Source organism: Eschrichtius robustus, chromosome 7 (assembly GCF_028021215.1).
Source record: "Eschrichtius robustus isolate mEscRob2 chromosome 7, mEscRob2.pri, whole genome shotgun sequence".
Taxonomy (NCBI): Eukaryota; Metazoa; Chordata; class Mammalia; order Artiodactyla; family Eschrichtiidae; genus Eschrichtius; species Eschrichtius robustus.
Genome location: NC_090830.1, coordinates 123,341,042 through 123,364,733, shown reverse-complemented (window position 1 = coordinate 123,364,733; position 23,692 = coordinate 123,341,042). Strand labels below are relative to the sequence as shown.

At 48.0% G+C, this 23,692-nt stretch overlaps 2 protein-coding genes across 9 annotated transcripts in view; one reads left to right on the top strand and one right to left on the bottom strand.

Annotated features, from left to right (window-relative positions):
• The window catches only part of AFAP1L2 (actin filament associated protein 1 like 2), a 97,254-nt gene extending 91,818 nt beyond the window's left edge, over window positions 1-5,436 (top strand). For 2 of the 8 annotated variants that reach the window (XM_068548610.1, XM_068548609.1), the window contains exons 14-18: window positions 536-1,034; window positions 1,329-1,484; window positions 2,933-3,147; window positions 3,265-3,387; window positions 4,274-5,436. In XM_068548610.1, the coding sequence (XP_068404711.1) occupies window positions 536-1,034; window positions 1,329-1,484; window positions 2,933-3,147; window positions 3,265-3,387; window positions 4,274-4,300 (1,020 nt within the window). In that variant the 3' untranslated portion in view covers window positions 4,301-5,436. The remainder of the gene's footprint in view (window positions 1-535; window positions 1,035-1,328; window positions 1,485-2,932; window positions 3,148-3,264; window positions 3,388-4,273) is intronic. The other 6 variants (XM_068548615.1, XM_068548612.1, XM_068548616.1 and 3 more) reach the window with 6 other exon arrangements.
• A 4,305-nt stretch (window positions 5,437-9,741) lies between these two features.
• VWA2 (von Willebrand factor A domain containing 2) overlaps window positions 9,742-23,692 on the bottom strand; it is a 43,255-nt gene continuing 29,304 nt past the window's right edge. The window contains 9 exon segments of the mRNA XM_068547917.1: window positions 9,742-9,914; window positions 10,573-10,761; window positions 10,764-10,921; window positions 10,923-11,131; window positions 12,195-12,441; window positions 12,443-12,527; window positions 12,530-12,745; window positions 13,726-13,833; window positions 15,420-15,475. Of these exon segments, the coding sequence (XP_068404018.1) occupies window positions 9,742-9,914; window positions 10,573-10,761; window positions 10,764-10,921; window positions 10,923-11,131; window positions 12,195-12,441; window positions 12,443-12,527; window positions 12,530-12,745; window positions 13,726-13,833; window positions 15,420-15,475 (1,441 nt within the window).

Genomic DNA, 23,692 nt, shown 5'->3' with positions numbered 1-23,692 from the left:
TGATTTATGTCAAAGAGTGTTCTGCCTATGTTCTCTTCTAGGAGTTTTATGGTTTCAGGTCTTACACTGAGGTCTTTAATCCATTTTGAGATTATTTTTGTATATGGTATGAGGAAACGTTCTATCTCATTCTTTTACGTGTAGCTGTCCAGACACCATTAGCCTTTGAGGCTCATAGCTGAGGTGCAATAATCACCCTGACAGCAGGTCTCCTTCACTGGGCATGGGCCTCTGTGCTAAGGGCTCCTGTGGGTTATCTCATTTAATCCCAGCCACCTGATAGGGAGGTACTACTAGTCTCTTCTCCCCAGATGAGGAAGTGAGGTCGGGAAGATGAAGTACTGTCTCCTGGGTCCCCCAGCTCTTGAATGGCAGACCCAGGCCTTCTAACTCCAGCTCAGCAGGAGGTTCCCTGGGAAGGAGGCCCTGCGAACTCCGGCACAAGGAAGGGGACAGGAGACCTGCGGCAGGGCCCCCTCCGGAGCCCAGGGAGCCGAGGCAGTGGAGGAAGCCCCCCCGTCTCTTCCCTATGCAGGGGGAGGCCCCTGAGGAAGCTGCTCTTGCGACAGATGCTCCGAGTGAGCCTGACCCCGACCGCGTATACCTGGACCTCACGCCCGTCAAGTCCTTCCTGCACGGCACCGGCGGTGCACAGGCCCGGGCCCCCTCGCCCACGCCGCCCCAGCCGGACCCTCCGGCCGAGGCCCTCCCTGCACACCTGAACCCCACCCCCGATGAGCCCCTCGTAAAGTCTCCAGAGAACCCCGAGTTGCAGGTACAGGGGGTCCCCCAGCAGGTGAGCTGGCCTCACCTTCTGGGGTGCCTCGGCCAGCTGGGTCCTGTTTGCTTTCTCCCGAAGCAGATGCAGCAGGGGAGTCAGGAACCTGAGGAGCCGTCCCTGGGAATCACGGCAGTCAAAATCCAGACTGAACAGCAGCAGATCTCCTTCCCACCGAGCTGCCCTGACACTGTGCCCGTCGCCCCAGCCGGGGCCAGCCCACCTGTGAAAGACAGGTTGAAGGCAACCAATGCAGGTGCCCGTGCTAGATAAGAGTTGAAGGTTTTAGAAAGGGCTTGGAGAAGTTAGCCCAATTCCCTACCTTTCAGATGAGGAAACAGAGGCTCAGAGAGGTGAAGGACTTGCCCAACGTCACACAGCAAAGAAAGGATGGGCCCCATTTCCTTTTCCGTCCGTGCTAGGCTGGCCTGGCATCCAGCTCTAATCTACTACCAAAGCCCTGGGTTCCGTCTGAGCTTGTGGAGTGGGGTGGGACAGCCCTCGGGGGCCAGCCTGGCTGACCCAGGGGTTCCCCTCTCTGGGTCTGTAGAGATCAAACTTGGCAAGAACAGGACAGAAGCCGAGGTGAAGCGGTACACAGAGGAGAAGGAGAGGCTTGAGAAGAAGAAGGAAGAAATCCGGGGGCACCTGGCTCAGCTCCGGAGGGAGAAACGGGAGTTGAAGGAGGCCCTGTTGAAGTGTACAGGTAAGGGGCCCCCCCAGCAGAGAGGGCCCGCGGAGGGGCCTGGGCTTTCCGGGGGAAGAATCCGGATCTGTGCACCTGGGCTGCAGCCCCGTCAGCCTTTGGCACTGGTGGATGCTCCCTGCAAAGCCCTCCCCCTCCAGCCTGTCTGAAGGGTCGCTGTTCTGTACCAGGACGTAGTTGGAAAAGCTGGTGAAAGGAGGAAATTCTCTAAAAATTATGTGTTTAGACCTGAAATGTTTGATTCGCACTTAAAACAAATGAATATTTCTTGGCCCATCTTCTAATGCAGTGCCAAGGTCTTTTCCTGCCATCTGGGCTGGCTGACGGGAGCCCGGGGTCATGGTTTCCACATTAACCACATCTCTAATGCCTCATCTGGTCATTTCTTTACAAGCACCTTAAGTTTGTGTTCATTTTAAAGAAATCTGAATCCTTGTAGATTATTTTCCAAGTCATCCTCTTACCATTCTTCAGCCGTTTCCTAGCACCTTGTGTCTCCCAAGACCTTTCAGCAGCATTTGACTTCGTTTTCAGAGAGTAACTCTGGGCTCAGTTAATATTTAAACTGCAGACTCACACTAACAAACAGGTTTGGGCTCTCTGGGAAGCTTATAACATGCTCTCTGGGAAGCTTATAACATGATTGGTGGCGGAAGGTCATGGGGGCACAAAGTGACCCACTGGTTTTTTGGGTTTTTTTTAATATTACATCTTTATCGAGAGAGAATTCACAGACCATACGATAACCCATTTACAGGTGGTTTTCAGTATATTCACAGAGTTGTGCAGCCATCACCGCAGTCAATTTCAGAACTTTCATCACTCCTCCTCGTTAGCAGTCGCTCATGCTCAGGATTCTATATTGAACACATGTGGTACCATCCTCTGCTCTAGCAGCGAGATCCTAGGATTGACTCTTCATAAGTCGTCATTTCTTGGTGCTACAGGACCAACCTGAGAACTCCAGGGTGAAGAGGGAAGCATAAAACAGGGCTGAGAAGGTGCCAGGGCTGAGGACCACTGCTCCACTAGGCCCAGGGAAGCAGCACGCGCCAGAAGGATGGAGGGAACCGTGTGGGGCAGGTTGCAACGGCCCAGCCGTCCTCCAAGGGTCATTAATAAAGCTTCTCTGTCCCTTTGGGGTCGCTGTCACAATAGCAGGTATCCAAACAACTGGGAGTCTCTCTACCAGAAGGGACTTAGGACTCAGGTTCGGGCCCTCTTGTGAAGGCAGAGCTCTTCTTCCAGGGCCTCCCCAGCCTCTGTGGAGTGCGGACACAGGACCTGGGCTGGGAGGCCGCCCACCACATAGAGGCCCATCCCAGCCCTGAGTGTTGGAGCCAGAGCTGTGGTCCGGGGCCACTTGGGGTCCCGTTCTGGCAGAGCGTGTGCGAATCCTGCCTCCCCCTGGTGGGGCTTCTGGCTGAAGGGCTGTTTGTTCCCTGCAGCCGACTGGCTTCTCTCTGCAGACAAGGGGGCGGCGGCCGGCCTGGAGGAGAAGCTGAAGGAGATCGACGAGGAGTGCAGGGTGGAGGAGCGCAGGCGTGTGGACCTGGAGCTCAGCATCGTGGAGGTGAAGGACAGCCTGAAGAAGGCCGAGGCCGGGCCCGTGACGCTGGGCACGACCGTAGACACCACCCACCTGGAGAACGTGAGCCCCCGCGTGAGTTCGGGAGCCGCATTCCTCTGAGCTGCTTGCAGGGCCTCCTGGAATGGGCTTGGGGACGGGGTCACCCCTCCCCGCCCTGAATTCAGCCCTCCCTCTCTCCTGTCACCACAGCCCAAAGCTGCCACCCCGACTCCTGCCCCAGACTGTACCCCAGTCAACTCCGCAACTGCGCTCAAGAACAGGCCTCTGTCGGTCATGGTCACGGGCAAAGGCACCGTCCTCCAGAAAGCCAAGGTAAGCGGTCATTCCCGGCCTCCTTCAGGGCCACGGGTGGACAGCAGAACTGTCACTACAGTGGGGGCCCCCTTCTGATGCGGGTGGCACTTTCCTGCTTCGAGTGAGTGCTCTGCCCTCAGCAGGAAGGGGCAGGGGCGGGGGCTTTGCTGTGCCTTTGGCATTGACCAACCAGAAGGGTGCTTGCGCTTGGTTCAGTGTCCTTACCAGTCAGCCTGAGGGCGCGTGAATCCCTGCACTGCCCGCCACGTGATTATCAGTAGAGTCCGGGGGAGAGCTGCAGTTCAGAGACAGGCTGGGGCTGGACAGTTTTCCAATTAAAAAAAACCTCAGTGACTCTGAAGGACTTCTGCCATGAAAACTAAAGAAGCAGATTCAGACAGGTGACGGATTTGCCTAAAGCCATCCGGCCAGCTGGTGGCAAAGGCTCAGTAAGGCGTAAACAGGGAGCCGATGCCATTGCTGGGTTTTTCCCTGAGGGCTAGACAAAAAGTGTTATGAATCCTTGACTCATTTATACAGTAAAGAGCGAGCCTAGAGCTGCCTGTGTTTTTGGCAAACTCTGCTCCTTATTTTTATCCTGCTTATTACCTGCAGGAGATATTTTGAGGCACCTGCACCAATGACTAAGTATTAAATCCGTGCATGCACATGAGCCACTGCCACCTCACTGCCACGGCAGACATCACTCACCCCCCTCTCTGCTGCTCCATGGCCTCAAAAATCTCTGAACACGTGCTCCAAGCAGTGGGGGACACACAGGGGTTGAACCTTACTTAATTGGCATCTCTATTCCTGGCTTCTTCTAGGAATATGTAGGTTGGCTACAGAGGAAAACTAACTTTCTTCTTTTGGGGGGGATGCTGGTGTTTGAATGGTACCCTAGGAATGGGAGAAGAAAGGAGCAAGTTAGGAAACAAACTTCATCTAGAGACTCTGCTGTCAATGTGGACCTTGGTGACAATCCTGCTTCGTTACAGTCTTCGTTAAAGCAGCAACTCTGTAAAAGGGTGAGTCTGTTTACAAGCAAAAGGAAGGACTGGGGTTCTATGAATGGAAAACTTCAGCTAAGAGGAGGCTCTGTCCCTTCGCAGGGCCAAAGGAAATAATACGACAACAAAAAAGACTTTTTTGGAGACCTAAGTCTATTGGTTGTAAACATTACATTGCTGTATTTAGGGGTATTCTGTGTTTCTTCCTTGAAGTTTTCAGCAATTGCCTTATCAAGGTTTTTAAGTGAAAAGATTCTGATGTGGAGACTTTGGTGGAAGAGAAAAATTAGGGCCCTGTCCCACTGATCACATGGCTTTGGTGATTGAGAAGGTCTAAACTCCTGACTGTCATCTCCTATCTGATTCTTAGCAGTGTCTGTCTGTCAGGGGTTAAACCGTCCTTGTCTTCAAGTGTGTAAAACCACCTATGGTTTTTTGAGAAATGGTAACGGGGAAAACATTTGGGACCAAGCTGAGGCACTGTTCCCAGTAAATTAAGGACTTTTTTTCAGGCTAAAGCAGGCCAGAACCAATTGCTTTTAAATAAAATTTTAAGTGATGCTGTATTAAATAGAAAAAAAGATGTTTAAAATCCTGTAATTTAGAACAGTGAAAAGTGTCTTTTGAGATTTAACTGACATTTTACATTACCATAGAAACAAGATTACCCTGTGTTTACAGATTCAGTCCTGTGGTGAGGTGATTTTTAAGAGAAGAGTTATTTAATATAATGTTCTCTTAGTCCCCGTTTTTTTAAGTTGTGCTCTATGTCCAGGCCCTTTCCAAGAAAAAAGGGGCGAATTTTGTTTCTGGTGGTCTCTTTCTTCTCTTAAAATTGGCAGTGCTGTTCTTTGTGTTGCCCGTTCTTCTCTTCTGATGGCACTGGTTAACACAGGTTGGAACATATCACCTATCATCTCTCAGCCTCATTTCTGGGGGTTCTGAATCAGAGTTTTTTTAACACTGGTTCCTGAGAACTAAAGGTCTTTTGAGTCTTATTGTCTTTCTAATCCCAGGGCATTTATTTCCTTTGTCATAAACACTTGGTGTCCCAAGTGGTGAGTTAGTTTTTTTTTTTTTTTTTTTTTAATAAAATGTTTGTTCATTGTATTTTCTTGTATTTCATGGAACGACTTGGGGCAAGGCCTGGTAGACTTCTACTTCAAGGGGGGAAACATCATGGTTATTTATGCACTGAACTTCAAACTATGTGCAGTAAAAACTGGTAGAACTACAAGGTGGGATCTTAGCAGGAGACCTTAAGCCTCCTTAAATCAAGTAGCATAGGTAAGGCTGAAAGAAGATTTTAATAGTAAAATTAACACAAGGGAAACATCTTTAGAAGCTGATCATACATAAGTGACTTAAAGTCAGTACTCCTAGAAATTAAACACACTCCTAAATAATTCTTGGGGGGGAAAAAAGGTACCAATACCTGGAAAGTTGCCTTAGTAGTAGTAATTAAGTTTATAGCATAAACATGCTGGTTTTAAAAATGACAAAACCAAATTTCTGGCTCATTGAAAAGGCGAATACAATAAAAAGACAGCCTAGGGCAGTATTAAATGGCAGAACTGAAAAGGAGGCCTTAAGTACAGATACTGACAAGACTTTTTAAATTACAAGAAAACACTATGAATATAGCAGCTTGAACGTTTGAGGACTATATATTTTTCATTTTAGAAAGTTAGAATTTTGTATCAGAGCTATGCTAACACACATTGCAAAAGAAAAGCAAACAATCTCATTTTTGAACACAGATGAAAAAAAGCTTTAAAATATTGGCAAATGAAATTCAACAGTGCTTAAAGAATCAGGTATTGTGACCAGACAGCATTCATCCAAGAAATCAAAGGTGGTTCAACAACTGAAAATACACTAATGGGTAATTTATCATATTAACCGATTAAATGTGAAAAAACATCTTCTGAAAGGAAGCAGAAAAGCAAACCACAAGTCTCAACACTCCTAATTAATAAACACTCTTTGTAAGCTAAGAATAGAAGTAAACATTCCTTACCAAGTTATCCACAGAAAATAACATATAATGATGAAAAAGTCCCTTCAAGTCAAGAACCAGATGCATGCTGTTACCACTACCTTTTTAAAACATTATTCTGAAGGTTCTAGACAATGCAAGATGACAAGAAAAAGCAGTATAAGATTTCAAAAGGAAGAGACAAACCTGTTATTACTTGTAAATGCTATCTTTCTAAAAAAGCAAGAGAATCAAATAATCAACTAATAGAACCAGAGCATTTAGCAAGTTGGCTGGAATAAGGATCATTTGGAGAAAATAAAAGATTTATGATCTATCTGTAGTGTTTAAGTTTTTCCAAGGAGAACATATTTATATATTACATGTGTAATTAAAAGCCAATTTATTTTAAAAGAAAGAAAAAGGGTTGGCTGGGAAAAGATCACTTAAGGCTATCTTGTTAGGAATTCCCTCTGCAGCTACAGGGACCCCAAAAGGGTTGAACTCTTCACACCTTCACTAGAAAAGGTAAAAAAGTTTCAAGGGCTGGGACCTAAAAATAGAAACAGTAAAGCCTTTGATATGTAAGCCCAGGGACCACAGTTTTGCGGGTTTTTTTTTTTTTTTTTAAGTCCAATTCAAATAGGACATCAAAATGTCAGCCCTGAACCAGACAAAAAGCCTACGCTATGAAACGATTAAACTGCTGTTAATATAAAGACAAGGGGTTCATGTAAATTCTGACATCACCTATCAGCACCTGCCAGGTGGGCATGTGACCCTGCTCTGATGTCACCTTCTGCCAAGGCAAAAGCAATAATAGGAATGAAAATATCCCTTGAACGCAAATGACTGTCATGCACAGTGCTTGGCACACAGGACTTTTTAACGTCTAACAGAACCATGGTGGTGACCTTTCAAGTACTTTTCTTGCACCAGAAATCCTAAAGTTCTTAAAGCTAAGCAGTACTTAAACCAAGGTAGCCTTGAATGTTTGCCTATAAAACATCACATTAAGGTATTTACTTTAAAAATAAAAACTGTGATATAGTATTTGGATTTAAATCAGAGATCTACAAAGGCTTCTACCAAAAACCCAACTCCCAACACGACCACCCAGGGGGAGAATTGATTCCTAAATACTGTGGGGTAAGGAAATATCTGGTTCACCAGAAAATATTCCAACTAATAAGCCTCTTTGCCATTTAGGTACAAAAACTCCTGTTAAATAACCAACATTACTTCTTGAAATATTCCTTTCAAAACCAGGTCTTAAAAAAAAAACCTAAAACCAAGCAGCATAAGATCTACGCCTAAAAAAAACAAAACTCCTCCAAGTTTCTTTGTTCTATATTGATTGAGTTTAAGAATTCTACTCCTGGGGCTTCCCTGGTGGCCCAGTGGTTAAGAATCCACCTGCCAATGCAGGGGACATGGGTTCGAGCCCTGGTCCGGGAAGATCCCACATGCCGCAGAGCTACTTAAGCCCGTGCGCCACAACTACTGAGCCTGCGCTCTAGAGCCCATGAGCCACAACTACTGAGCCCACGTGCCACAACTAGTGAAGCCCGTGTGCCTAGAGCCCGTGCTCCACAAGAGAAGCCACTACAATGAGAAGCCCGTGCACTGCAACGAAGAGTAGCCCCCGCTCACCGCAACTAGAGAAAGCCCGTGCGCAGCAATGAAGACCCAATGCAACCAAAAATAATTGAAAAAAAAAAAAAAAAAAGAATTCTACTCCTTTCTGCCCCCAAAGGGCAGAGTAAGACAAGCACTCAAGAAACACCCCACAATTAACCCTCCTAAGTAAAGGCTGAGAAGCCCCTCGAAGGGAATGCTGCCCAGTGCCCAGGCCCAGCTCACGTGGCCCCTCGAGACCAGGGCTGTTTGCACACTCAGTCCCTCCCCCAAGGGCAAACAGCTGCTTAATCAGTCACCTTCCAGTCTGGGGCCTTTCCAACTCCCAGACGCGGATCCAGTCACCAAAACAAGTCACAAATGCCACTCAAGCCCCTTTTCAAACTAAGAATGAATCCACCTGGGACATCTTAGGAGAAAGATGTGTTTAAAGGTCCACCCTCTATCTTGAAATGCCACCACGTCAGGGGTCCGAGTGACACTCTCGTCACTGCCTTCTGTTGGGCATGACTGTCCCAACAACGTTCCACTTAGCATCTGTTGTTGGGAAAAGTGAGCTTCAAACAGGCCATCAAAAGCCTCCAGGTTCCTCTGTTCCTCCTCAGGGGAAAGGTGGCAGATGACACCAGCTCAGCAGCACTCAACTAGGTCAGCAAAGTAAGTACTTACACCTGAAGAGTTTTCAACGTCGTCGTTAGGGGGGAAATCAGCTGCTACCGCGTCCCTAGGCAGCAGTGTCTGCAGCTGGGCCCTCTCTTCGCCCTGGGTCAGGAGAGTGGGCAGGAGGGTTCCGGACAGGGCTGAAGGCAGACACGCAAAGGACCCCACGAGACGGGATGCTCCGCTGAGGGCAGGCCCCCTTTCAGCGCCCAGGGGACCCAGGCCTTCTTGGTAGCAGCTGGGAGGGGGGCAGCTGCTGCCCTCCTGCAGGCTCTTGGCTGGGGCCACGTGCCTTGGGGGCGTCTCCTCTCAAGGCCCCTGGGAAAGAAGTGAACTTCGAGGACACGAGGAGTGTCTGAGTCCTCTTCTCAACCAACTAGCTGCCTCCTCACGGGCCCCATCATGCCTTGCTCTTACTCCGTAAGCCAAGGAAGAGGTGCCCCTCACATCACGCCTGGTATCAGGAAGCCCACCTCTACCAGTGCCTGAAAACCCAGGGCTCCAATGGGAATCATCCTCTGGCTGCCGCTGCTGTTCTAACTTTAAATGCATGAACAGCGGCCCCAGGTGGGCCGGAGTGCTGCCCAGCAATCACTCTCTATGTCCTTACTCTAGTCCCCTTCTCCCCTAGACAGTTACTAGTTCTCTTCCCTCCTCAACCCCCATGTCTCCCCATCCTCACTGTCAGCTGAGCAAACAGAAACGCTTGGAACTCCCACCGACTCCCACCGCCACATGTACCCACCCACCTGTACCCGTGCCCACATCCTCTGCCTGCCTTCCAGTTACGCCGTGTCCACTTGCTCCTCCCTCCCAGTCATCAATTTTCATCAATTAGAGTGTGCTCAGCACCATCTAATACACTACATGCTGTACTTATTTGCTATCTCCCTCACTAGAACGGAAGCTCCATGAGGGCAGAGATTCTCTCTGTCCTGCTTCCTGCTCTGTTCCCCGCACCTAGAATGGCACCTGGGATGTAGGAGGCACCCACTAAATGTTTCCTGCATGAACGAACAAATGATTGATTCCCTCCACTGACGCCCTAGAGCCTCCTTTGGCTGTGGCCCTGGGGCTCAGGAGGACTCAGAACAGCACCCCAGCTCCCGAGTGCACGCAGGCGCCCCACTCACGGCTCTCACAGTGCGGCCCCTCCCGGCCATCCCGGCACTTGCAGAGGTAGCTCCCGTTGTGCAGGACGCAGGTGCCCTCGCTCACGCACGGACTGGGTGTGCAGAGGTTAACTGGCCGCTTGGCTTCTGCAAGGGAGCACGTGCCAGCAGACCCAGCCTGGGCTGGCCCCAAAGACCCTGCTCTAAGGAAGCCCAGTACACAGGCGAGGCCACCAGAGCAGTCTTACACATCTTAGTGGCTCCATGGGCCTTTGAGCCACAGGTTAGTTGGGCCCCATACTGCATGGCCGGTCAAAGACCCGACTTCCATCCAGCTTTCCTACACGTGTACAGAGACTCCCTCTCTCGGACGGACCATGCACACAGCAGTGCTTATTGTTATTATTATGGTCACATACTTTTTAAAAAGTGGAAAGGATGTCACTGGCAAAAGGAAGGCTTGGAGTCAGGCTGTCCTGGCTGTGTCTGCTCCTACCAAGGTCAGTGCCAACCCGGGGTCCTATGCGTATCCTAATGACGTCTTCTTTTTAAGTGGGGTGCACACGTTCTCAAGTTTGGGAAGAGGTGCCTGTGTTAAATTCTCTGCACCTTAAATGTCAAATGGGGCCAGTTGTGCATGCCTCCTGCAGTTTCGTGTGAGTGTGGCACTTAGCATAAAGCCCGGCATGTGGAAAGCGCCCGGCAGTTGGGAGGAGTTGCTGTCCCTGTAATGATGTACATGAAGGCTCGGGCTGAGGTCCTCCCTCGGAGGCGGCCCCGAGGGTGTGGATCGCCCCCCACTCACCTCTGCATATCCACTCGATGAATGTGTCCCGGTGGTGCCTCAGGTCTGCGTAGGCTGCCACGTGGATCAGGGAGTCCCGGGGACCTGTGAGCCTCCGCAGTGCCTCCCTCAGGACGGGCCTCACGCCCATCACCAAGACAGAGACACCGTTGTCCCTCAGCTTCTGGGCAGGGACGGTCACGCCCTCTGCCCCCTCCCACCCGTGACCACCACCGCAGCCTTGGGGACACCAGGCCGGGTGCCCCTCCGGACCGTCATCACCTTGTCACAGATGTGCAGCAAGGCCGTGCCTGCCAAGCCCACCCCACCCAGGTAGGGGGCCTGGCTCCTGGCCCGCAGTGCTGCAGCGCCGGGGGTCCAGCCCAAAGGCTGTCTGGACCCGGCCGCCATACACCACCAGGCCCATCTGTGTCACGTCAGGGCTCACGTCAAACCGGAGGGCACAGCTTCTCACGAAGCTCTGCATCTGGGCGAAGTCCTCGGGCCCCACAGAGGCCGAGGCGTCCAACATGAAGACCAGGTCCAGCGACTGGGCCTGGCAGCCTGTAGAACAAGCAGAGTGGACCTCAGGGGGCAGCAAAGTGAGGACTGCTCTGGGGTGAGCGGAGCCCAGGTCAGCCGGTCTGCTGTCTGTCCACTGCAGTATCCGTCCTCCACCCTCTCCTAGAATGGCAGCAGGACACGTGAATGCTCAGCTAGACCACATTCCTAGCCTCCCTGGCAGCCGGGTGTGGCCACATGACAAGTTCTATATAATGGGTTGTGATTGCAAGTAATTGTGCAATTTCCAAGTTATGTCCTCAAAAGGAAGCTGCTTGCCTTCCACTTCCCCTCTGCCTCTTCCTGCTGTCTGAGAAACAGTGACCCTGAAGTCAGAGGTGGAACCGCAAGATAGCCAAGCCACCCTGCTGGGCGCCCTGGGCGCTCACCTCTGAACTGTTATGTGAGAGAAATAAACGTCCACTGTGCGTAAGCCATTGAGCTCTGGGGCCTCATCTATGCCATTACGGAGCGCCCTCCATGGGCCGTGCACTGTACACAAGGCACTGATTATACCATGTGGACAAAACTGCCAATGCCTGTCCTTGATGGGCTGACAAACATGAAACCAACAAAGAATTACAAACTATGTGAGCAGCCATGGAGGAAAGGAGCAGGGTGCTGTGAGAGGGACCAGCAGGGGCGACATGGGTGGGCAAGGATGGGGTCAGGGCTCCTCTGAGGAGCGACATTTCAGCTGAAGACTGAAGATTCAGAACTCCTTATTAACAATAATAAATAACAAATAATAATAAATAGCAATACCTACCATTCTGAGCGTACATTCTGAGCTTACTGTGTACTAGTGTGTATGTTGCTTGTCTTACTTAACCCTCACAAAAGCCCCTCTGGAGGTACTACTATTAGTCCAATTTTACTGACCAGTAAAGCGAGAAGTTACTCATCACAAGGCTAGCATATAGAAGAGTCGGGCTGTGCTTGCGCCCCCCAGTACAGGCCCTGGTTAAGTCGCTACCAAAGGGAGGAAGGGCCTGCCACTGGCCAGCTGGCCCCCGGGTCGGGCGAGGCTGGCCCGCAGCTGGCGCCGGTGCAGGCCTGGTCCTTACCTGGGCGCTGCTGATGCACAGCATTCCCCGCAGCTTCGGGATTTGGCCGAACAGGTCCTGCAGGCCGGCGTAGATCATGACGCGCTCCGGGCTGCCCGTGACCTCCTCCAGCTCCGCCCGCACGGCCTCGCTGCCCACGCCCAGCAGGAGCAGCTCCCGGGCCCTGGCGAAACGCGCCGGGCCGGCCACCTGGTCCTGAGAGCGCGCCTCGGTCATCAGGACCATGGCCCTGCGGGGCCGGTCCAGGCCCGTTCCGGGAGCAGCGCTCTGCCGCCTACCTCAGGGCCCGGCCTGTCAGGGTGCCGCCGCCACCGAAGCGCAGGTGGTCGAGGCTCCTGACCAGGTCCGCACGTCCCGGTACTCGCCCATGGTCACGGTCACGGCCACGGCCAGCTCGGCGCCGTAGCGGGCCACGCCCATGCGCGCCCGGGAGTCCTCGCTCAGCGCCGCCGGCACGAACTGCTTCACGGAGGCCTTGGCCCACAGGAAGCCCTCCGGGGTGGCAGCCGCCGAGCCGGCCAGCGGGAAGAGCACGTCGGCTCTGCACTCCAGGCTCAGCTTCGGGGCTGCCAGGATCACAGCGGCCGTCACGCTGTGGAGCATGCAGACCACTGTCCCACCCGGGACCTCCCCAGCCGCCACGTGGAGCCGGAGCCACCTCCCTCCCAGGAGGGAGATGGGACACTGACACAGCGGCTTCAGGGCCTAGTGACCAGTGCAGGTCACAGGGTTAGACACGGCCGGACACAGAGCTCCCTGGCTCCTACCAAGTGTCTCCAGCTCACTACTCTTTCAAAAGAAAAATAGAATCTATAACTTTTTCCCATTATGGTTAGTGCTTCTTGTGTCCTGTTGGAGAAATCTTTGTCTACCCCAAGATCATGAAGATATGCTCCTATGTTTTCTTCCAGAAGCTTCACAACTTTGCCTTTTACATTTAAATCTATGATCCATCTGGACTTGATTTTTTGTGTAGCTTGTGAGGTAGGGAGTCAACAGATATATTTTTTTTCCCATATACGTCTCCAATTGACCCAGCACTACAGTTTTTAAAAAGTTACTATTTAACAAGTCCCGTCCTATGTGTCAAGCATTGTGCTAAGAATCTTATTTCAAACTCCCATAACCGTAGGGGGTAAAGCCAGTTATAATCTTCATTTCACAGTTTTAAAACCAAAAGGGGTTGAAGCTTCTCACTCCTCCTCTTCTTGGAAGAGGGGAGAAGAGACTCAGCCCAGAACCAGGACCCAGTTCGGCCAGCTCCAGCCTGCAGCCGGGCTCCGCGAGGCTCACAGATCAAGCAGCAGCCATTCTAAAGCTAAGAAGCCAGGAGCCGTGTCCTACCCAGAGCTCCACCACCTGAGTTACTTCTTCATGGAACCCTCAGTGTATCATTTGAGACATCAGATCAGCGGTGTGCTTGAAAAGCAGGTGGCCCTAACTCCAGGGCCAGTTCCTACCTAGTAGCTAAAAGGGTGGCAGGTGAGAAGCAGGAGCCCCGGCTCCACTGCTCCGTCAGAGTCTGGGAAGTCCTGTGCACACGTACTGCAGTCAGCCTCCCCTCCAAAGGCCGGCGGGCAGAGGCAGTGGTACCTGTCCAGTCCTTCTGGAACACACGTGCCTCCATTCTGGCAGGGCTGCGAGTCACAGGGGCCTATCAGAGAGATGCCTGTTAACAGCCTGGCACATCAGCCCAGAGATGTGAAGGGGTGTGGCTACCCTGCCCCACCAGGGCCCAGCCCCTTCCTTTCCCCAGATGCACTAGGAAATTAGTCTCAACACCTGTAGCAAAGAGGAAAAGGAGAGCAAATGAGGTACGTAAGGCGGGGTTAGGGTGTAGGTGGTAACAGACACTCAGTGGTGGGCTCAGTAAGGCCCCGTGTGAATTACAGGCTCACTTGGGGATCTGACAGTGGGATCTGGCTCCTGGCTCTGATACTGGGAACACGTGTTATGGACTGATTTTCTACCCCCCCCACCTCCAAATTTATATGTAGGAGTCCAAACCCCCAATACCTTAAAAATGTTAATCTATTACTTGGTGGTCACATGATTGTAATTAAAGTATACACTTCTGGAAGGTAGGAATTATCGAGGGTAACTCTGGGCTCCTAGGCCAGCAGTTCTGTCAGTTGGAGTTTCATGCAAACAACTGAGGGCTCATTAACAGCGCCAACAGTGGCCTTTAACTGAGCAGCTATTATGGGGCCAGGTATTGTGCTAAGCGCTACACATGTATGATCTCACTTCACTGATACAACTGGATGAAGCAGGTACTGTGAACCGCCATGTCACAGATGAGGAAGCTGAAACCTGACGAACAGAAGTCACGTGCTGAAGGTCAGCTACTTGGAAAGTGGCAGAGCTGGGACTCAAACACAGGTCGCTCTGGTTCCAAAACCATAAGTCCTTGAGCTTTAATTTCTGAGCAGAAACAACCCCACTTTCAGTTCCTCCCATGTGTCAGAGACCAGCCACGTTGGAACTTTAAAATAAGATGCCCGAAGGATCACCTAACCCCAGGCAGGAAGCACCATCCTGCTTGCACACAAAGCCCCTGGCTCTGCTTTCGAGGGACGGACTCCCGACCTCATCAGGAGTAGCATATCCACACAAGCACTGATGCCAAGACACTTCAGTGTGATTTCTGTGCTCCTGGGTCAGTGAGATGCACTAGACCCCGCGGTGAGGAGCAGTAAGGGCCCATTGGGAAGCCAGGCTGCATGATCTTAATGGTGTTGAAAAGTCCTCCTGTTTGCTTGGGACTTTGTAGCTGATGAAGCACTTTGGTGGACATCACCTACTGAATCTTCCCTAGGATCCCTTGTATGGTACCCCCTATCATCCAGAGCAGGGAAATGGGGAGTCCAGACATGGGGCAAACGTTACCCCATTTTACAGAGGAGGAAAGTGAGGCTCAGGTATCTTGCCCTGAGTTTGGTGCTAGATGTGAGGCTTTCTGTCTGCACAGCTGGGGCTCAGTGCACGCCCTGCTCGGCCTCTTGTCAATGCAAGGGGCCCTGGTTAAGGAAGTAATTCCAAAGCCTTCACTCCCTTTCTCAGTGAAAATATACCACTGAGCAAGGGAGGCATGAGTATGGCATGAGCAGAGGAAATGCCTGTCCCTGTACCCTGGAGCTCGGTCCAACCCCACCCGCTGCCCCAGTATACATGCCCCTTTGGGAGCCAGCCTAGTCCCAGGGCCAGAAAGAAGAGGAGAATCCAAGAGGCAGACTGTACCTGGGCGGGTGGTCCTGTAGCAGGTGGCAGGGTGGGTTAAGAACACTCTCTTCCAGCTACAACCCAAGGAAACAAATGGTAGAGATCAAAGGTTTAACAGGAGAGGGTATTTAAAACACTAAAAGCTGACACAAGATGCCAATGCAGAAGCAAGTCAAGAAAGACTTGGTTCTTTTTTTTTTTCCTGATTCTACCCAACTTTTATCTGCACATAGAGTAGGAAATGTTTCAAACTACTCAATTAAAAAAAAAAGATAATGGAAGCTGGCTATCATGTCAGAAATTAGAGATATCTGTGTTCAATACTCTGAACTACAGCAACAGCTTTCTATTACGAGTTACTTTCTGGGACCAGCACAATGAGTGGGGGGTGGGAAATACTGGGATTAGGCAACTGGATTCTGGTTATGTGACCCCAGGCAAGTTACTTTCCTTCTCTGGTCTTCCGTTCCCTCTTCTATATAGCAACTCTGTAGTTTTCAACTGTGTTCCTCAGAGCCTCAGTGGAGAGGGAAGGGGACTGTCCAGGGCTCCTCCAGTGCCCCAGCCCCACCTCCCCACCCCAAATGTGCTTTTCCTGGTCTGCATAACAAGTGTCCATACGAGGCTCCGTAGCTCAGGAGGATTTGCAAACCACCGGCTGGTCTCAATGACCTCTGAGGTCGGTTTGAGTGACAACCTTCTGTGACAACACAAGGGCCACCATTCCTGTGCTGGCTTCCATGCTCCAGCCGTCCCCATCGTTACTTCAAGTCCTCGGCTACTTGAAGAGACAGCAGTCTCCTCTTCCAGATGGGGAAATGGGTTCAGGGCTGAATTAAGTTGCCCAAAGTCACACGGTTACCAGAACACAGCAGAGCTGGGATCCGAACTCCACCTCCCACTCCAAAGCCCATGCATCCTGCCCTCTGGGCCTCGCCCCCTGGCTCTCCTGAGTCTGTGGGGCGATGGGCCGGCCATAGAGGAGGGGCTCCTCGTCCCTCAGGCAGAAAGCCCTCCTCTTGGCTGGCAGCAGCTCCACGGATGGCCTCATCTAAGGAGATTCTCTTGGGGCCTTCGTGACAAAGTTCTCTAGAACTTGCCAAAGAGCATTTCTCCTGGTGAGATCCCACCCAGGGCTGCTCACCTCAGGGGCAGGCTAATTGGGCTCACCTCTAGGGCAGGGGCTTTCCTGAGGCAAAACATCCACTTGGGATAAAAGCCAAGTCAGACATCCACAGAAAGATAGAAAAGATGAAAAGGCAGAGGGCTATGTACCAGATGAAGGAACAAGATAAAACCCCAGAAAAACAACTAAATGAAGTGGAGATAGGCAACCTTCCAGAAAAAGAATTCAGAATAATGATAGTGAAGATGATCCAGGACCTTGGAAAAAGAATGGAGGCAAAGATCGAGAAGATCCAAGAAATGTTTAACAAAGACCTAGAAGAATTAAAGAACAAACAAACAGAGATGAACAATGCAATAACTGAAATGAAAACTACACTAGAGGGAATCAATAGCAGAATAACTGAGGCAGAAGAACGGATAAGTGACCTGGAAGACAGAATGGTGGAATTCACTGCTGCGGAACAGAATAAAGAAAAAAGAATGAAAAGAAATGAAGACAGACTAAGAGACCTCTGGGACAACATTAAACACAAGAATATTCGCATTATAGGGGTCCCAGAAGGAGAAGAGAGAGAGAAAGGACCCGAGAAAATATTTGAAGAGATTATAGTCGAAAACTTCCCTAACATGGGAAAGGAAATAGCCACCCAAGTCCAGGAAGCGCAGCGAGTCCCATACGGGATAAACCCAAGGAGAAACACGCCAAGACACATAGTAATCAAATTGGCAAAAATTAAAGACAAAGAAAAATTATTGAAAGCAGCAAGGGAAAAACAACAAATAACATACAAGGGAACACCCACAAGGTTAACAGCTGATTTCTCAGCAGAAACTCTACAAGCCAGAAGGGAGTGGCATGATATACTTTAAGTGATGAAAGGGAAGAACTTACAACCAAGATTACGCTACCCAGCAAGGATCTCATTCAGATTCGATGGAGAAATCAAAAGCTTTACAGACAAGCAAAAGCTAAGAGAATTCAGCACAGCAAACCAGCTCTACAACAAATGCTAAAGGAACTTCTCTAAGTGGGAAACACAAGAGAAGAAAAGGATCTACAAAAACAAACCCAAAACAATTAAGAAAATGGTCATAGGAACATACATATCAATAATTACCTTAAACGTGAATGGATTAAATGCTCCCACCAAAAGACACAGGCTTGCTGAATGGATACAAAAACAAGACCCATATATATGCTGTCTACAAGAGACCCACTTCAGACCTAGGGACACATACAGGCTGAAAGTGAGGGGATGGAAAACGATATTCCATGCAAATGGAAATCAAAAGAAAGCTGGAGTAGCTATACTCATATCAGATAAAATAGACTTTAAAATAAAGAATGTTACAAGAGACAAGGAAGGACACTACATAATGATCAAGGGATCAATCCAAGAAGAAGATATAACAATTATAAATATATATGCACCCAACATAGGAGCACCTCAACGCATAAGGCAACTGTTAAGAGCTATAAAAGAGGAAATCGACAGTAACACAATAATAGTGGGGGACTTTAACACCTCATTTACACCAATGGACAGATCATCCAAAATGAAAATAAATAAGGAAACAGAAGCTTTAAATGACACAATAGACCAGATAGATTTAATTGATATTTATAGGACATTCCATCCAAAAACAGCAGATTACACGTTCTTCTCAAGTGCGCACGGAACATTCTCCAGGATAGATCACATCTTGGGTCACAAATCAAGCCTCAGTAAATTTAAGAAAATTGAAATCATATCAAGCATCTTTTCTGACCACAATGCTATGAGATTAGAAATGAATTACAGGGAAAAAAACCGTAAAAAACACAAACACATGGAGGCTAAACAATACGTTACTAAATAACCAAGAGATCACTGAAGAAATCAAAGAGGAAATCAAAAAATACCTAGAGACAAATGACAATGAAAACACAACGATCCAAAACCTATGGGATGCAGCAAAAGTAGCTCTAAGAGGGAAATTTATAGCTATACAAGCCTACCTCAAGAAACCAGAAAAATCTCAAGTAAACAATCTAACCTTACACCTAAAGGAACTAGAGAAAGAAGAAAGAAGAACAAACAAAACCCAAAGTTAGCAGAAGGAAAGAAATCATAAAGATCAGAGCAGAAATAAATGAAATAGAAACAAAGAAAACAATAGCAAAGATCAATAAAACTAAAAGCTGGTTCCTTGAGAAGATAAACAAAATTGATAAACCATTAGCCAGACTCATCAAGAAAAAGAGGGAGAGGGCTCAAATCAATAAAATCAGAAATGAAAAAGGAGAAGTTACAACAGACACCACAGAAACACAAAGCATCCTAAGAGACTACTCCAAGCAACTCTATGCCAATAAAATGGACAACCTGGAAGAAATGGACACATTCTTAGAAAGGTATAACCTTCCAAGACTGAACCAGGAAGAAATAGAAAATATGAACAGACCAATCACAATCACTGAAATTGAAACTGTGATTAAAAATCTTCCAACAAACAAAAGTCCAGGACCAGATGGCTTCACAGGTGAATTCTATCAAACACTTAGAGAAGAGCTAACACCCATCCTTCTCAAACTCTTCCAAAAAATTGCAGAGGAAGGAACACTCCCAAACTCATTCTATGAGGCCACCATCAACCTGATACCAAAACCAGACAAAGATATTACAAAAGAAGAAAATTACAGACCAATATCACTGATGAATATAGATGCAAAATTCCTCAACAAAATACTAGCAAACAGAATCCAACAACACATTAAAAGGATCATACACCACGATCAAGTGGGATTTATCCCAGGGAGGCAAGGATTCTTCAATATACGCAAATCAATCAATGTGATACACCATATTAACAAATTGAAGAATAAAAACCATATGATCATCTCAACAGATGCAGAAAAAGCTTTTGACAAAATTCAACACCATTTATGATAAAAACTCTCCAGAAAGTGGGCACAGAGGGAACCTACCTCAACATAATAAAGGCCATATACGACAAACCCACAGCAAACATCATTCTCAATGGTGAAAAACTGAAAGCATTTCCTCTAAGATCAGGAACGAGACAAGAATGTCCACTCTCACCACTGTTATTCAACATAGTTTTGGAAGTCCTAGCCACAGCAATCAGAGAAGAAATAAAAGGAATACAAATTGGAAAAGAAGAAGTAAAACTGTCACTGTTTGCAGATGACATGACACTATACATAGAGAATCCTAAAGATGCTACCAGAAAACTACTAGAGCTAATCAATGAATCTGGTAAAGTTGCAGGATACAAAATTAATGCACAGAAATCTCTTGCATTCCTATACACTAATGATGAAAAATCTGAAAGAGAAATTAAGGAAACACTCCCATTTACCATTGCAACACAAAGAATAAAAATACCTAGGAATAAACCTACCTAGGGAGACAAAAGATCTGTATGCAGAAAACTATAAGACACTGATGAAAGAAATTAAAGATAATACCAACAGATGGAGAGATATACCATGTTCTTGGATTGGAAGAATCAACATTGTGAAAATGACTATACTACCCAAAGCAATCTACAGATTCAATGCAATCCCTATCAAGTTACCAATGGCATTTTTTACAGAACTAGAACAAATCACCTTAACATCTGTATGGAGACACAAAAGACCCCGAATAGCCAAAGCAGTCTTGAGGGAAAAAAAACGGAGCTGGAGGAATCAGACTCCCTGACTTCAGACTATACTACAAAGCTACAGTAATCAAGACAATATGGTACTGGCACAAAAACAGAAACAGAGATCAGTGGAACAAGACAGAAAGCCCAGAGAGAAAGTCATGCACCTATGGTCAACTAATCTATGACAAAGGAGGCAAAGATATACAATGGAGAAAAGACAGTCTCTTCAATAAGTGGTGCTGGGAAAACTGGACAGCTACATGTAAAAGAATGAAATTAGAACACTCCCTAACACCATACTCAAAAATAAACTCAAAATGGATTCGAGACCTAAATGTAAGACCGGACACTATAAAACTCTTAGAGGAAAACACAGGAAGAACACTCCTTGACATAAATCACAGCAAGATCTTTTTTGATCCACCTCCCAGAGTAATGGAAATAAAAACAAAAATAAACAAATGGGACCTAATGAAACTTCAAAGCTTTTGCACAGCAAAGGAAACCATAAACAAGACGAAAAGACAACCCTCAGAATGGGAGAAAATATTTGCAAACGAATCAACGGACAAAGGATTAATCTCCAAAATATATAAACAGCTCATGCAGCTCAATATTAAAGATCAAACAACCCAATCCAAAAATAGGCAGAAGACCTAAATAGACAATTCTCCAAAGAAGACATACAGATGGCCAAGAAGCACATGAAAAGCTGCTCAACATCACTAATTATTAGAGAAATGCAAATCAAAACTACAATGAGGTATCACCTCACACCAGTTAGAATGGGCATCATCAGAAAATCTACAAACAACAAATGCTGGAGAGGGTGTGGAGAAAAGGGAACCCTCTTGCACTGTTGGTGGGAATGTAAATTGATACAGCCACTATGGAGAACAGTATGGAGGTTCCTTAAAAAACTAAAAATAGATTTACCATATGATCCAGCAATCCCACTACTGGGCATATACCCAGAGAAAACCATAATTCAAGAAGACACATGCACCCCAGTGTTCACTGCAGCACTATTTACAATAGCCAGGTCATGGAAGCAACCTAAATGCCCATCGACAGACGAATGGATAAAGAAGTTGTGGTACATATCTACAATGGAATATTACTCAGCCATAAAAAGGAACGAAATTGAGTCATTTGTTGAGACGTGGATGGACCTAGAGACTGTCATACAGAGTGAAGTAAGTCAGAAAGAGGAAAACAAATATCATATATTAACGCAGGTATGTGGAACTTAGAAAAACGGTACAGATGAACCGGTTTGCAGGGCAGGAGTTGAGACACAGATGTAGAGAACAAACGTATGGACACCAAGGGGGGAAAACCACGGTGGGGTGGGGATGGTGGTGTGCTGAATTGGGCGATTGGGATTGACATGTATACACCGATGTGTAAAACTGATGACTAATAAGAACCTGCAGTATAAAAAAACAAACAAAAAAACAATACTAAACTTTCTTTGGGTTATTTGTATGGAAATATGTTAATATAAATGTTTCAGACATTACATGAAATTTCTAAAAATCTTATATGTTCTGGTATAATGTTATAAGTCATAATTCTAGTTATTACTTTAAAATGTATATCTCAGAAATAAATTTCCTTGTCAATTGCATTATTATGAACTTTCATCAAATCTTTAACTGTGGTCATTTTTAAGTCTTTTGTCATTTACAGACAGTTCTGGGTGTACTCTGATGCTTTTGCAAAAATGTTCCTATAAGAGGGTTTCATCTTCAAGGAATTCATGGAAAAGACTCTGACAAGTACAGGTTTCTGGTAACTGACTATACTGCTGAACTGAATGAACAAGCATTTTCAGAACTCTAATGGAAAACTGATGAATTCATAAAAGTGCTAACAAAAGATCAATATGAAAAAAAAATTAATTACATGGGACTGAGTGAACTGATGAGGATGATTATAATTTTTGTGACTTTCTGTTTGAATAAAAAAAAAAATCCCACAAGGACTCAGAAGCAAAAATATACAAATCAATTTTCACTGCAAAGTAAAGGACCTGTTACAGTGGAGGATTACTGGACTGAATGTCAATATTATGACATAGTATGAGTGTGTTTCGTGTTTGGTAATTGCAATCATTGTTGCTTTTGTTGTGGTCATCCATTTACAATGCTTGGTGTCAGTTTATTTATCTCTTGTAAAAATAAAATACAGTGTGTGTGTGTGGGAAAAAAAAAAAAAAGCCAAGTCAACTACGAACTCAAGGGGTTGCTGAAATCAAAACTGTGCCAAGCTGCCAGCTCATTAAAGAGAACTCTTCTCCCCCTCCGTGTCTACTCCTCGTGACCTCATAAAACCACACGTCCTAGCCCAGGAAGCTCCACGGGTCCTGCCCTCCCTACCCAGGCCTACAGGAGCCAGCGTTGTTGAGCAGACACTATCCACAGGGCTTCGCCTGGGCCTGTACTCAGCTAGTCCCCCACCTCCCTCAGGTCTGGTCCCTGCCCACTCTAATTAAAACTGCAACCCTACCCTCTACTTACCCCACCCTGTCCCACCCCACATCCTTTCCCCTATTGCACTTACCACCACCTAATAGTTCATTTAGGTATTCACTTTGTTCATCGCTGCCTCTTGCTCATGAGAGCAGATTTGTTTCCGAGACGCTCAGGCTGATTCCCCAGGGCCTGGGGCAGTGCTGGTAACTTAGGAGAGCCTCCGTGAGTATTTCTTGAATGAGGGGATTGATGAAAAGCCTACTATATGCATTATTGTAGGAGCCTGCAATGTCAGCGCATTCTACGAATTAACTCGCTGCGTGCTCCTGACAATCCTCTGGGGCAGGTCCTGTTATCACCCACTTGCCGAATGTGGAAACAGACAGCGGGAGGTTCCCAGCTCACTAGTGGTGATGCCCCCAGAGTCTGAGCACATAGCCATGAAATGTACTCTACCCACCAGCCTCTCCCAGGGCTCCCGGCTCTGGATGCCTCTGCCCACTGCTACCCGGTTCCCACATCTCTCGAGACTGCTCAAGCAACCCCTCCTCCATGACGTGTGGGGAGGACAGGCCCCATCCCAGCACTTGGGAGGCTCTCTCTGGACCACGAGTTTCTTGGGGCCGCGACTGTGCCTGCCTCCTCGCGGGACCCTGCCTGGCTCAGAGTGAGGACTTAAACATGTTCACCAGGGAATGAAGAACTACCTCCTTTCACTCGAAAGTGCAGGTTCAGAAGAGAGCCTCTAGTGGCCTCTGACACGGCACGAGGCCCCACTTCCTCTGAGCCACGTGGGGGGCACCGCCCTTGCCTGCTGAGATGGTGTTTGGACTCTGCATCAACCCAACACGGCCCTCCCGGCTTCTCAGCCGCTCCATCTCACTGCTGTGCGCGCTCTGATCTCATCGCTGAGGCCAGGCCAAGGGGCCAAGGCGCAGCTGGTTCAAACGCTACCCTGGCCCTCCAGAAAGGACTAGAGGGCGAGATCATGAGCTGCTGACCAGGTGCCACACTGGAGGTGGTCCGGATAAA